At 53.4% G+C, this 12,902-nt stretch overlaps 4 protein-coding genes across 4 annotated transcripts; all 4 read right to left on the bottom strand.

Annotated features, from left to right (window-relative positions):
* Nucleotides 1-5,941: 5,941 nt before the first annotated feature.
* On the bottom strand, nt 5,942-7,483 carry DL89DRAFT_290909 (general substrate transporter; the record flags this gene model as incomplete). Its single annotated transcript, XM_040890144.1, has 3 exons — nt 5,942-5,986; nt 6,078-6,155; nt 6,197-7,483. 3 exons carry the CDS (start codon nt 7,481-7,483, stop codon nt 5,942-5,944), a joined length of 1,410 nt encoding a protein of 469 aa, XP_040746503.1.
* A 305-nt stretch (nt 7,484-7,788) lies between these two features.
* DL89DRAFT_220832 (Co-chaperone Hsc20) lies at nt 7,789-8,451 on the bottom strand (the record flags this gene model as incomplete). The annotated part of the gene is made up of 1 exon (XM_040884475.1): nt 7,789-8,451. One exon carries the CDS (start codon nt 8,449-8,451, stop codon nt 7,789-7,791), a length of 663 nt encoding a protein of 220 aa, XP_040746502.1.
* Nucleotides 8,452-8,661: 210 nt separating this feature from the next.
* On the bottom strand, nt 8,662-9,467 carry DL89DRAFT_88912 (uncharacterized protein). Its single transcript, XM_040892213.1, has one exon. It carries the CDS (start codon nt 9,277-9,279, stop codon nt 8,794-8,796), a length of 486 nt encoding a protein of 161 aa, XP_040746501.1. The 5' UTR covers nt 9,280-9,467; the 3' UTR covers nt 8,662-8,793.
* On the bottom strand, nt 9,467-11,650 carry DL89DRAFT_88878 (uncharacterized protein). Its single transcript, XM_040892212.1, has 2 exons — nt 11,620-11,650; nt 9,467-11,510 (listed from the first exon to the last, which is right to left on the bottom strand). The coding sequence occupies exon 2, from the start codon at nt 11,374-11,376 to the stop codon at nt 9,655-9,657; it is 1,722 nt and encodes a 573-aa protein (XP_040746500.1). The 5' UTR covers nt 11,377-11,510; nt 11,620-11,650; the 3' UTR covers nt 9,467-9,654.
* Nucleotides 11,651-12,902: the final 1,252 nt, after the last annotated feature.

Below are 12,902 nucleotides of genomic sequence, written 5' to 3'. Positions count from 1 at the left end.
ATTGTCTGAAAACGGCAAAGCACTGGCGACGCAGCCAAGAAAAAAATGTGCCCGAATAAATTAAAATTTGTGATCACCAGCCCTGGCCCTGCTTCTGGCACACCTCTTTGTGTCTGCAGGGAACAGGAGGGTGGACAAATGTTAAAGCGAGCAGGGCATGGCTAGGGTGTCGGCACAAGCCTGGTCTTGGCAGCATGCACCCGCTGCGTGAGGACCGAGCTCTGGTATAAACAAAAATATTAAGGGGCGGCCAACCTGAAACAAATTAAAGCATGGGCAGCAAGCACGGCGGAATGTGAGGTTTGCGCCAAAAGCCCGAACAGCAGCAGAGAGCAAGAAAACACAATCTGTGTCGAGGGGACGTTATCCTGCAATATATGCACGCCTATTTCCATTGTCTCTAGAGCTGGACGAATGGGTGTGGGCCAACCAGAAGAGACAGCCATCGGGCATCCTCGTTTGCTGCAAAAATATTCCGATCGCTGGTTATTTTGTAGGAGAAAAGCAAGGCTGCTGTTTGTAAATGATTGTCGCCGCGCCATGGATGCATCATTCTGGATAACGCGTCTGGCCCTGTGCTGCCATGAGGACTGATCTGCGGACGATCCGGAAGAGCGCGAGCGCATGCGGGCAAGGGGCTGAATGCCGTTTACCTCGCTTTGCTGGTGACGACAGCGCAGGGATGCTGCCTAAATGCAGCAATGTGCAACTTACAAGTCGCATGTGAAGGATATACATGACGACAAGCACAGGCAATTGCGAGGTTATTTGGACGGAGGCAAAAAATGGACAGGGTTTTATTGATTCTGAAATGGGGGGGAGAGAGGAGCTTTACAGAATGCGGTGAGAGCGAGAGAAAGAAGAAAGAAAGAGTGAGGGGTGTATACAGCAAAAAAATGTGCATTGCGTGAGAAATAGCAGGACGCATACTGGAGGAGGCTCAAAAGAGGGACGGTGTTCAACTTTGGGTGGACAATAGGCTGCGGGAGGAGCGCAATAGGGGCCAGAACAGCGGTGCTTTTTTGTTGTGTGCAGCCTCCCCCAGACGGACGATGGTAAGAATGATTATCTGAGGAGTATAAGAGAAAGGAAAGGGAGGAATAGAACAGGAAGGGCGATGTCTTTTGTTGAATCGGGCAGGAGACAAGGTCGGTGTTGGCGGACGGCGAAGGGGGATCCAGGGCGGAGAGAGCACGAGCGTGAGGGGCCCGGGCATGGGGCACGAGCATCGGTGAAAGATCACCTTCGAACAGAGCTCCATCCCACCTGTCTGTGACAGAATGGGTTCCGAGAAGTCTCACGGCACTGAGCAGGCCCGGGAGGCAAAGCCGCTCTGTGGCCACAAAGCCCCCTTGTGCCGGTTCAGTCCAGTCCCTCTTGGTCTCGTCCGATCAGGTTTTGTTTTTGGTCTCGAGGCGTCGAGATTGCACCGTTTACCTGGTGTCGTCCTCGATGACATCGTACGGGTAATCCCGGGCTGGGCTGTTGGCAGCGGCGAAGACGTTGTTGGCAGCAGCGAGCATTTTTGATGGGTTGTTTTTTTGGGTGATGGTTTCCCTGCGAGGGTTTTGCTTGGAGAGGCGAGAAGGGCTGCGCTTCTTGCGTCTTTTGTAAAAGGGAGAGGAGAAAAGGGAAAAAAGTGTTGATGTTGATTTGGATTGTATTCGAAGAGGGAATCTAGCCACAGGGCGGTTCTATTTATTCCGTTTCCGCTGCCCGGCGAACACAGTAATTCTCCTTGCAATCTTCAGGCCCGCTAAAAAATTTGTTACTCTGGAAAGCGCGCAAAAAAGACAGGGGGTGTTGCTACCCCATGGCTAACCCGCATTCTAGGGAGCGGCAATCCTATCCAGGCTCTCTGCCCCTCCCTGCCACCACCCCCGGCCTCTCCACGCAATCCACTCTGCTTTCCCGTTCCCTTTCCTATTGTTCTGTTGCCTTCTGCCAACATAGCAGCGTGGTGATGCAGGTCTCCTTTCGTTCATGAAATGCGCTGAGATCCACAGCCTCATAACCGAGGCACAGCAAAGAGCGATGACACACCCGCTATGGCTGGTGCGCTCTGTGCTCCCCACGCGCTGCAGTCTCCCAATTTTATCGCCGTCAGGCCATGTCCACCTCCTGGAGAGGGCTAGAAATGGCCTTTAGATTTCCCAGGGTGATGTGATTCATAAAGGCGCCTGCCTTCGCTTTCATATGGCCACCACACTCGTCTTATTTTTGGAAAGCGCTGTGGTGCAAACATGGCTGGGAACTTGCCCACTCACAATTAGCGATCCTCACATTCTACTACACGCGCCTCCTTACCATCGCGCCCCACACATAGCGCAACTGCAGAGGCGTGTTTTCGTCATTGCCAAAGAAAGACGGCGGATCGTTGAATGCCACTATTCAGATGATTGCAGCGGTGGCGGGTCATGGTGGCGGGGGGGATTGCGGGGAGGTGTGCGAGCGGGGGAGACGCAAGAGCATCATATGTGGATGCCGGCGATCGTGATTGCGGATTTGGGGTTGGGGAGGACGTGGGAGGGGCCATGTTCTGGATGCCGTACGACGTCTGGCAACCTGGTGTGGGAGCAGCCGACCCAAACAACAAGCGCACGCCCTGCTCTTCTGGATGTCGCCACGTTGCACTGGCAGAAGTGGATTGATGCGCGGTCAGGAACAGGATCCGTGCGGGCTTCGGCCCACATCACGATTGCAGTCCCCTTTCCAGCTATGGAGCTGCCCTATATGAGCACAAAATGCCACACCCATGCGGAAAACCCACCCGAGATGCGACTCTGCGTATGGAGCTCTCAGAACCCCGAACTTCTAAAGCGGCAGAGTTTGGATCGCAGGAAGGCTTGAGGGATTCGCCTTAATGGCGCCGCTCAAAAAAGGATGTTCAGCTTGATGTTGTGTTGAGCCGGCCCTGCCACGGCACTCAGGAAGCAGCAATTTTTGGGGAGAAAAGATTCGCTTGCTTATTATTCGATTTTGCAATGTGGGAACCGATGTGCTTCGGTCTGGGACCAGTGCGCGCCTCGCTATTGTCGATTACAAACTGCAGAGCAGAAAGACGGCCAGGGTTCAGCGTTCTCGGGGCAAAATGGGTCCGACAAACAATCGCCATCGCCATCGCCATCGTCACTCCCGCATAACAGGGATAATGCAGCTGTCGGTCACCGAGTTATACTCGGAAATAGGTGCTAGGCCGACCAGCCAGACCAACGGGTATATTTGCAGGGAGAATTTTTCCGGTATATGGCATCATTGCCTGCATTTATCTGGCATACAATGTCGATACTGGCGGCATGGAGCAGCCGGTTTTGGCAACCTTGCAACCCGCAGATACGCATATGCGTGCCTCTTAGGCAGGCACGTACAGGTCCCCTCCCCAATATGGCAACTCCTTCCCAAATTCAGACTGCACATGGGACAATGGTGGTTGCTCGTGCATTGGTGTCCTGTTGCCTGTTTGCCCAACATGCGCACCAATAGTGGGATGCCCCACTACGTGCAAGCGTGCTGCGCCAATTAGGCTAACACAAGCTTTTATCCTGTGAAACTGCAGGGCAAGGAAGCCGGCTGCCGAACAGCAGCTGCCTTGCATCCGAGACCACTTCTCAGTGCGAATCTTGACTGTGAAAGACCATTCTTCCGCTCGTCCACGCAATTCCCACAAGCCATCGATCAGCAATCCGTAGGTTTGGGCTGGATCCGCCTCGCTGTTTTGTATCCATTCAAAAAGCCTGGATAATACAAACTCCGGCCGATTCGGCGCAAAGAGCGGGTTCGCGGGAATGGCTAGAAAAACGACGCACTACATTGCTGCCGGCAATAGTGCTCAAGGCCCCGCTCAGAGCAAGGGTAAATGTTTACATGTTGGCTCAGGAGTCCAAAGCGTGGACTTTTTTAAAAGCAAAAAAGGTTGAGCATGATGTACCCAATGCTGCATATGCACCTGCACTCGCAAAGTCAATGTGAAAGGGGAGGGGTGGTGTGGAAAGATCAAACAAGAGGGTCGTTTTCTGCATCTGCCGGGGTGGATCCGGGTCGAATTCGCAGACTCCCCTGCCTTGACTGCCCCAACGCAAACAACAAACCCCCTCGGCTGCATGTACTTGCTGCATCATCCCGCTTGGAGCTGTATAATCAATGCAGCACCTTGACTGCCTGTGAGGATGGGTATTTTCACATACACCTACATCATGGCGACATTCCACCCACATTACATCTGGGCTGTGCGCGTTTTTTGGGGAGGAGGGGAAGGCAGGTGGAAGATAGCGGATTTGACATAGGCTGTAACTTCAATTCGGCATGCGCTCGAGAGACTTGCCATAGGCCACTGCAGCCTGCGATGTATGCCTGTGAAGGCGCGAATCTTCACGAGAAAGTTGTTTCAGAGCCTCATTTATGCCAAGGCTGTGCGTCTCCTCCGCGTCCCACCCCCAACAATATGCACCTTGCGCGTGTATTTTTTCTTGCTGAGCCTGCAATTAATAATCTGTTCGGCTTTGGCCAGCTTGCGGTTCCCCTCGGATGCATGCTTCCTCTGGCAGGATGAGGGCCGATGCCCCATGGGCTGCAGCGGCCTGCTATCCTGGCTTATCTGCAGCCAATGCCACGCCTAGTCGGCTGGCGTCGTTCTTTCACATTCAGCCTGCATTTCTACATACTGCCGTTTTGACAGCGCTTTGACAAAAGCCACGCTTCGCAATATGGATCTGAACATACCGCCACCAGCACGCCGCTCAGACTATCCCTCTATGGTCCCCACTTTTCGTGTAATTTCTAGTTTCTGTCGGTCTGTTCCTAGTCGGTTCTATTTTTGTCAACTAAAAAGATAAACATGGCACCGCCCCGCCCCGTCGCCGATCTCATGCTGAACACCCACAGGTAGAGGTGGGAAAAAAGGCTGTCGCATGTGGGAACCTGGGCATCCTCCAATCATAAATTTGACATGTGCTTGCTTCTCAACAACGAGGAAAGAAAAAGGCATGGGCTTGTTTGCGCCTGCTAAGGACAACTAGATGGCACAGCTACAGTTTTCCGCGCCAGGATGGACAGGAATTGCAAATGCTCGGCGCCATCACACCAGAATAGTGTACGGTTTTGTTTGCACTGCGCGCGCTCGCCCCTTGCAGGATTCTCCCTCTGAGCTGCGCTTTGCATAGCAAGTATGACAGTTGGTTTCTTGTGCTTTTCAGAAACCGACCTGGGTCACTCACGACCCATCTGATGATGTCAGGTTGTTATTTTTGTGTTTTATGAAATGCTCAAGGCGCTAGCTGCACCGCGCTTGACGACCCCGCCAGACGTGGGGATGGAGGTGCGCTGCACATTCATATACAACCTCTGCCGCACTGTTGCTCTGTCGGCCAGAGATTTGGAGACTGCTTGCAACCCGTGTTATTGCTTACCTGCCTTCGACACGTGGAGCTTTGGATGTGGTAATATGCGGCTCTTTGGGTGGGCACAGTTGCGTGGATGCGAATGGGAGTGCTCGCTTCCTGTGCGTCACATCTCGGCAATGTGTGCGAATCCCATGCCTCACTAACTGGTAGGCGCGATGTGGCTCTCCCCATCGCCACAATACAGTCGGCGGGCTATTATTGGAAATACGGTTTATTTGTTGTGCGACTGCCTCTTATCCATGTAGCAAAAGATGCCCGACATGTACCTGCTTATCAGAAAATATTTCGAAGAGACAACAGCAGAAAATCTCCGCAAAGGCCGACAAACAGAAAGATTTGCGGGGCGTATTTTTATTTCCTGCCAAAAGCGGCTTTAGCGTGCAGTTTATTATCTGGACGTACATGCCAGCGCAATGTCCGGTGGTTATTGAAGCTCCGTATCACACTCATGCCCAACGCCTGAGCACACATGCTGTGGATTTTGCTGTATTTCGAAACAAGCATGCTATGCGAAGGGACGTGAGAAAGCCTGCTAAGGGCGTTCACCTGAGTTTCTTTGCGATTTCCTCGATGGTTTTCCCCTTGGTCTCCGGAATGTGCACAAAAAACACCGCACCACAGATCACCAATGCGGCAACAAATACAGCCAAACACCCACTGCCCTATGATGTTCTGCACAGGCAGGAACGCCGCTGCAACAATAAATGTGCCAGTCCAATTTGCCGCCAGCGCCCACGAGCCGCCAGCAGCGGCTGCCTTTGACATCAAAGAACTCGGTGCCGAAGCAAAAACGGTACCGGTCCATAGCCGGGCGCAAACGAAGCCACCACCAGGTACAGCGAGGCGACGGCCATCACATTCCAGCTGAACGCCAGGCTCAGGCCTAGCAGCGTGATAGAGATCGTCATGGTCGCCATCGAGGCAAATAGCAGCGGACGCCGTCCAAAGCGGTCGACAATTAACGCACCTGAAGACGTGGCCAATACATTCAGGACACCGATCAGCATGGTCAGGATGCTGCTCACATGGCTCGAGAACATCTTTTCGAGAACAGATGACGAATAATAGAACACCGTGTTGATCCCTGATAGCTGCTGCCCAAACTGCAGCAACAGAACAAGCACCCACGGCTTGCGGTACTCGGGGAACATGAAGATGTTGAAGATGGTCACGGTCCGCTCGGCACGCGAAGGAACCTCGTCGCTGTCGGATGCGTCGCTGGTCGACACCCACCCCGCTACCTCATCATCCACGTTGGCTGTGCCCCGCAGATAGCGCAGAACATGGCGGGCTTCAACCCTCTGGCCACGTGACCACAGATACCGCGGGCTCTCAACGGCAAATTGGATAATCAAGAGCTGCAGGCTAGCAAGCACCAGGCCAAACCCGACGCTGACACGCCAGTACGGGCCAGAATTGGCCAGCACGCCGATTACCAGCGTGACCAGGATTCCCACCACGATGCTCAGCTGATTCAGCAGATTCAGCGTGCCGCGCAGCTTGACCGGCGCGATCTCCGACAGGTACAGCGGTGCAATGACGATAGACGCGCCTGAGCCAACCCCGCTAATGAGCCGCCCTGCAACCAGCATGCCAGGCGTCAGCGCAAAGGCCATCAGCAGTGGACCAATGACAAACGGCAGGTTGTTGTACATGAGCGCGCCGCGCCGTCCCCACCGCTCGGCCATCCATCCAGCTGCTAGCGACCCAAACAGCCCACCGATAGCAAAGATGGATGTGGCCAGCGAGTACATGTTGTCGTTCATTGGGAGACACAGCGGCAGGCGGCTGCCATGTGCTGCGTCGCTGTCGCACTTTGTGATAATTCCCTTGGGCGTATTGAGTTCTGCAATGTGGTATCCGTACTGCAGCGGCGCAATGGCCATGATAATGGCGCTGGCTAGGCATGTGCGTGTAATGCCGCTATCCATTGACCTCGGGCCGTCGCCGCTGCTCACCAGCGCTGTCAGGTTGCTGGTTGCATTTCCCCCATTGTGCAGCAGCGGCGACTGCTCAATGGTACCTGCTGGCACGCCTGCCGCCCTATCTGCATCGCCATGTTCGATATCGCCGTTGGCAGTCATTCAACGAGGGGGAGAGATACTGTATTGAAATTGGAAGTGGAAATTTTAATAAATTCAAAAAAGGCAAGCAGAGGGGAACTGGTGGCCATGACGGAGGCCACACATGCTTGCCATCGATGCGGCAAATTAGCCTGTCCACAATGCTGCGTGGGAGGAGTAGCCGAGCAGAAAAGTAGCGACCGAAACTGGTATTGCAAAAGTCGGGCTTTGACATTCCGAACTGGCAGGCGGGCCAGGCCCGCCCCAGATGGGTGCTGCTTTCACTAGCGGCAGTAGGCCAGCAGTCACGCATTCTCAGACAGCATTCAATTGCCGATATCTACCGACTTTCCAGGCTCCCAGTTCTGGATCGCCTGCGACACCCGGCGCAGATACTGGAAGTGGTTAGTGAGCTGCCGCGCACGATCGAGGTCGTCTTGGCCAAACGCCGCGGCCAGTTCCCTAACAACATGCTCAATGCTGCTGTCGTTCCTGCGCTTTATTGCGGCCATCTGCTCCTCGCTCTGCGCCATTTCAATCTCCTCGCGCAGCTCCATGACCTCCATCAGCAGCTCTGGGTCAGTGATCTTGTCCTCCTCGTTGATTTTACGCCCGGCCAGCTTCAGCAGGTAGTGCGCCCGGTGCAGTGGGTCGCGCAGGGTAGCATATCCGCGGTTGATCCACGACGACTGCGTCTCGGCCAAAGTCCGCTCAATGTCTTCCTTCTGTGAGTAGCTATCGGGATGCACGCCCTGCTGCAGTTTCAGGAACACCCGCCGCAGTTCGCCCATGTCGACATCAAAGGTTCGCCGGCCGCCCACCAACACGTCAAAGTAGGTTGTTGTTGGGCCCACAGGCTGAATGGCCCCGCACTTGTTGTTGGAGCAGAAAACACTTGCGGGATCGGACTCTTGCTGGCAGTGCCAACAGGTCTTTCTCTTCTTTGGCAGAGTCTCAGGCGCTGCTGCGGTTGCTGTGTGCTGAGCCATCGTGGCGGTAGAGAACGAGCTCACCAGCCGGCCAGTGTGTGGCTGCTGCTGCTGGCTGTGCCAGTGTACTGGCTGCATGCACACAGGTAGCTACGGCTCGCCGCCGTGCACCAGCCTGCTGCGCACCGGCTGCTGTACCGAGTCTCTGCAAGTACTTTAGTGTAAAGTGACGCTGCATTCCAAAAAGAGAAGCAAATGGAAAATAGAAAAATAAATGAAAAGCAGAAAGGTTGGAGCGATAAGCACCGCCGCTGCTAGCCAAAAGTTGGGGATGAAAAAGGCGCACAAAACAAGGTGTCTTATGACGAAGCAGCGGTACCCGGTGCCGATGCTGAGCCGCCGCTACTTTTTGCGCGAGTTGGCCAATGCCTGCGTGATATGCTCCGCATTCCTCAGAGGGACCGTGGGCAGATAATCCCGCTTTGAATGGTGTTGGCCAGCGCGTCCCTCTTCAACGGTTCTTAATGATGCATCAGCACGCGATTTCGCGACGTACTCTTCGACGATCTTGTAGTTGCGCATATTGGCTTTGAACATGGTGTCCACAATATCACCCAGCAGCGGGACCAGCCCGACGGCAAAATCTATACCAATGTTGAGCGTCATCTGCGATGCCAGCGTCGCCGGAATGTCAAATTGCCGCCGGATTGTGTTCATGTAGGTGACTGCGAGGAATACACCGGCAAAGTCGCCTATAACCGGAATGAGGCCGATAAGGGAGTCAAGCCCAAAGCGCAGCAGGCCACAGCAGCATGAAAACTGGCTGTCTAGGAGTTTGGCTCGGCGGTGCAGCTTCTTGAGTCGCTTGTCGACATCGGGCTGTGCCATCGTTCGCGGATCGCGCTTTAGATGGCGGCTTCTGCTTCTTCTCAGCTTGTGTAACAGCCCCCGTATCTGATGCCTTTTTCTCTGCGTGGGCACTGTGGTGGTGCTTGCCCTGGGGCTGTTTGCGCTTAGCCTGTGCTACATCATGGTGCCCGCGAGCTGGAGTGTTTCTGGGCGGCGGGACAGGAGAAGCATTCTCATTTTGAGTCATTTATAAAAAAAACCAGCTGCAATATTGAACTAGACGAAAAGGAAGTAAAAAAAATTAGCGAGGAGACAACGGCCAAGGAGCGTCATGCAGGCACCATCCCCTGGGTTTTAAGGGCCTGGTATGGAATGTAAACAATGGACGCCCATCTTGCTTGCTGCTCAAACCCGCTAAAGACGGGGGCATACATAGTGGCAAAGGACAATGGAAGTCTCATCAATTGGGTCCTTTTGCCACCACCAGCACGATGTATTCGCCATGTTTTCTGTGTGCGCAGCAGTGCCAAGAACCTGACGGTGCCAGAAATTGAGAAGGAAAATATACAAAAAGGTGCCTAGCTTAGTGGCTGGAATTTGTGGAACGAAGACCCTGTCCTTGAGCCAATTGGCTGCCTTAACCATGCTGTGAAGACCGTCGACATGCTCTTTGTTGACCCCAAGCTGGCACAGCGCGGGGAGCCGACAAGCAAGCGCCAGGATTGCTATCTTGTTCAGTGCCTGTGCCGCATTTATCTCGAGCCTGCGAAGATTGAAGTTGACTGCTGACCTATCCTCGGGCCGGTGCATAATATCGTTATATGCGAATGTTGCATCCAGGTCGGTGTAGATGGTCAACACAGCGTCGCGGCGGTCCATTGAAAAGCAGCACATGCACAGCTCCTTCAGAAACGGAAGTTGGCTGATGAGGCTGACAAGACTCTGGTAGTCAGCAATGCATATCGATATGTCGAGCGACAGCAGCATTGTCCACAGAACTAGTCTTGGATTTGGGTAGTAAAGGCCAGCGAGTGACATCTTCTCAGCGGTGGCACATTGGCTGAACATGGCATGGAACATGCTGGACGAGAGCCTGGTGCCCTCCTTTGTCTTGGGCATCAGGCACATTATCTTCAGCACCTTGCTGTTCTCGAAGATGCTGGGGTCGATCATCTCGTAGTGGTCCAGACACTCAGAAATATCCACAGACGCCAGCTGGTACCGGGAAAAGAATATGTACAGGTCTCGATATGCGTATCCGGCATCGCAGATGGTAAGAAATTGCAGCGATGGAAACTGCAGCCTGAGGTTGTAGCCTGGGAACTTCAGCCGCAGGTGCATGGTTCTTCGGAAGCGCATGACCAGGCATTCGACATTCGGGAACTTGACAGTGTTGCCAGAGCGCTCAAACTTGTCCCAGGGCGCAACACCATCGATGTTAACCATCTCGAGACGCCTGAGCTGATCGACAGGAAGCAACCCGAATGCCTGGTTGTTGGCGACAAGCTCAGCGTTCATCTGCAGATGCGTAAGGTGGTGCGAAAACTGGATGGTGGTATTGACAGGCACTGGGTTAAATGCCTGTGCCATGCGCAGAGAGCAGAGCCGACTTGCCAACAGCATTTCGTAGAACCGGGAGCTTTCCGTGTTCGGGTAGGCTGGAAGGCCAGCAGTCGGAAAGGAAGAGTCGGCCAGGGAATACCGCATGCTGGTAAAGCTGGGGAAGGTCCTTTGCAGCAGAGAGACAGCGTCCTTGTCAATTTTCATGCGATCCCTCCGGTAGATGTACATGCTAGAAGTGAATATCCCGCCGCCGATAAACACCAGACTTTGCACATTCGGCATCTGGCAGGCACCAATACCTGCACCCCGAATAGCCTGGGCCAGCATCAAGCTATGCCTGCATTCATCGAGCATGGCGACCCGGAATTCAATGGCATGATGCAACTTGCCCATGGATGATAGGAAGCGGTAGTTTGACAGCCAGTGCCCTTTGTGGAACGAGCGCACCCCTTTCTTTTCGCATGCACCGCTGACCTGGCGGTGCAGCACAAGGTACTGGCAGGCAAAGTCTGGGAAGCAATAGCGCCAAGTATGATTGAATGCCGGCAAGCTGCATGGCCGAAAAGTACTCATTCATGGTGAACCCTGAATGCAGCAGAGGGCGGATTACAAACTCGAGAATCCTGGTGAGGATGGAGCTGTCGGTACGGCAAAAATGGTCAAATTTCATGATAGAGTAGTGTGCAAGGCGGAGGGAGGCTACATGGCTGAAAAAGGAGAGGAAGAAGAATAGGTGGAGACAGGGAGAAGGAATGCCGGTAGCTATTTAATGAAGTTTCAGTTGCAGGATTTCCTCGCTTTCAGCAAAAAACTCACTTTCTGCTATACCGTCGCTGACCGTTTCCACGTATCTACTCTATTTATCGGCTGGCTTAGCTTGCATCCAGACGCATAGTGAAAGATTGCATTTACTTATTTGTCTCTCCCAGTTGACATGTCCGGCCCCTACTTGGTCACACTGAAAGCATTTGACCAGGCACCAAAAAATCAGGATAGTGTGGTGATGTGTGAAAATGTTTGAGCAAGGGGGTGGTCATTTTGTAAAAGACAATTATTTGGGTAGTGTGCCATCGCTTCCTTTTCCACTCTCCTATGCCTATGCCATGCCTGCTTCTCTCTGTAGCATCATGCATGAGCGTCGCCGAGTGAAAATTGCGCTAAATGGCCTCCATGTCCTAGCACCCTGTTTAAACTGTGGGGTGTTTAATTAAGGTTGCTGCTGCCTGTACTAGAACAAAGGACATGGCTTACCCCCAGGTGTAGCATTCCAGCGGGAGGCAACAAGGAAGGTGGGACCTTCCGACACAGGGAATCAGAGAGTGGGTCTGAAGAGGCTCTTTGAAATCTTGTTTCGGGGGCTTATTAGTTGGGTTGGTACAATGGGTTTTAATACGATTCTTGCATGTATGTTGGTGAGCTTGCTGTACCCCTTCTCAACCTAGCTGCTTTCGGCGGGAATACCCAAGTGACAATATCAACTCTGATGGTTGGAGAATAGGTTTTCGGCAGTCGCAACTACATCCTTCTATCTCTCTGTCACTTCCCCTTGCCATTGTGGACAGCCAGCCAGCCATATCCCTCCCTCCCAATGAGCAACGAAGCCGCATGCAGCATGCGTTCACAGTTGGCGCCAGCATCTCTGAGCATGGAAGTTGGAGCGACCCACTGGCTGCCTTTCTTATTGGCAGTGGGAGCGTATAGAGTTGACAACTGTTGCGGACCAGGGTGGTATTCGGAAACAGGGGATGCAAGCAGGTGTATTTGGCTGCGGCCGTTGCAAATCAATGATTATCATGTCTGGCGTTTCCTTCCTTCAAAAGAGAAGCTCAGTGATGGGACTCGGAGCAAGGTAGGGGCAAGCCTTGCACAAGATTACACATCCTCAGACGGACTTTTTGACGCCGTTTTTCAGAAGCCGAGTAGGGTAGGGTTGCGTTCAGCCGGCTTTTTAGTTGCCGCGGTCATGTGTGCATGGTGCTTGCACATGAGGATCGGCTGCCGTGGACATTTTTTCTGACGGAAGGATTCTGAAGGGGAGGGTGGGCCACGACTAGGGAATCATGACATACACGCATCATTGGATACATAGAGTACATGGA

This window comes from Linderina pennispora (assembly GCF_002104995.1).
Source record: "Linderina pennispora strain ATCC 12442 chromosome Unknown DL89scaffold_2, whole genome shotgun sequence".
In the NCBI taxonomy this organism is placed as follows: domain Eukaryota; kingdom Fungi; phylum Kickxellomycota; class Kickxellomycetes; order Kickxellales; family Kickxellaceae; genus Linderina; species Linderina pennispora.
The sequence above is the reverse complement of the archived record's forward strand: the minus strand, read 5'-3'. Positions and strand labels throughout refer to the sequence as shown.

Coding starts and splice junctions, on each gene's coding strand:
- DL89DRAFT_88912 (XM_040892213.1), bottom strand. CDS start 9,279: ATGGCACAGCCCGATGTCGACAAGCGACTCAAGAAGCTGCACCGCCGA.
- DL89DRAFT_88878 (XM_040892212.1), bottom strand. CDS start 11,376: ATGAGTACTTTTCGGCCATGCAGCTTGCCGGCATTCAATCATACTTGG.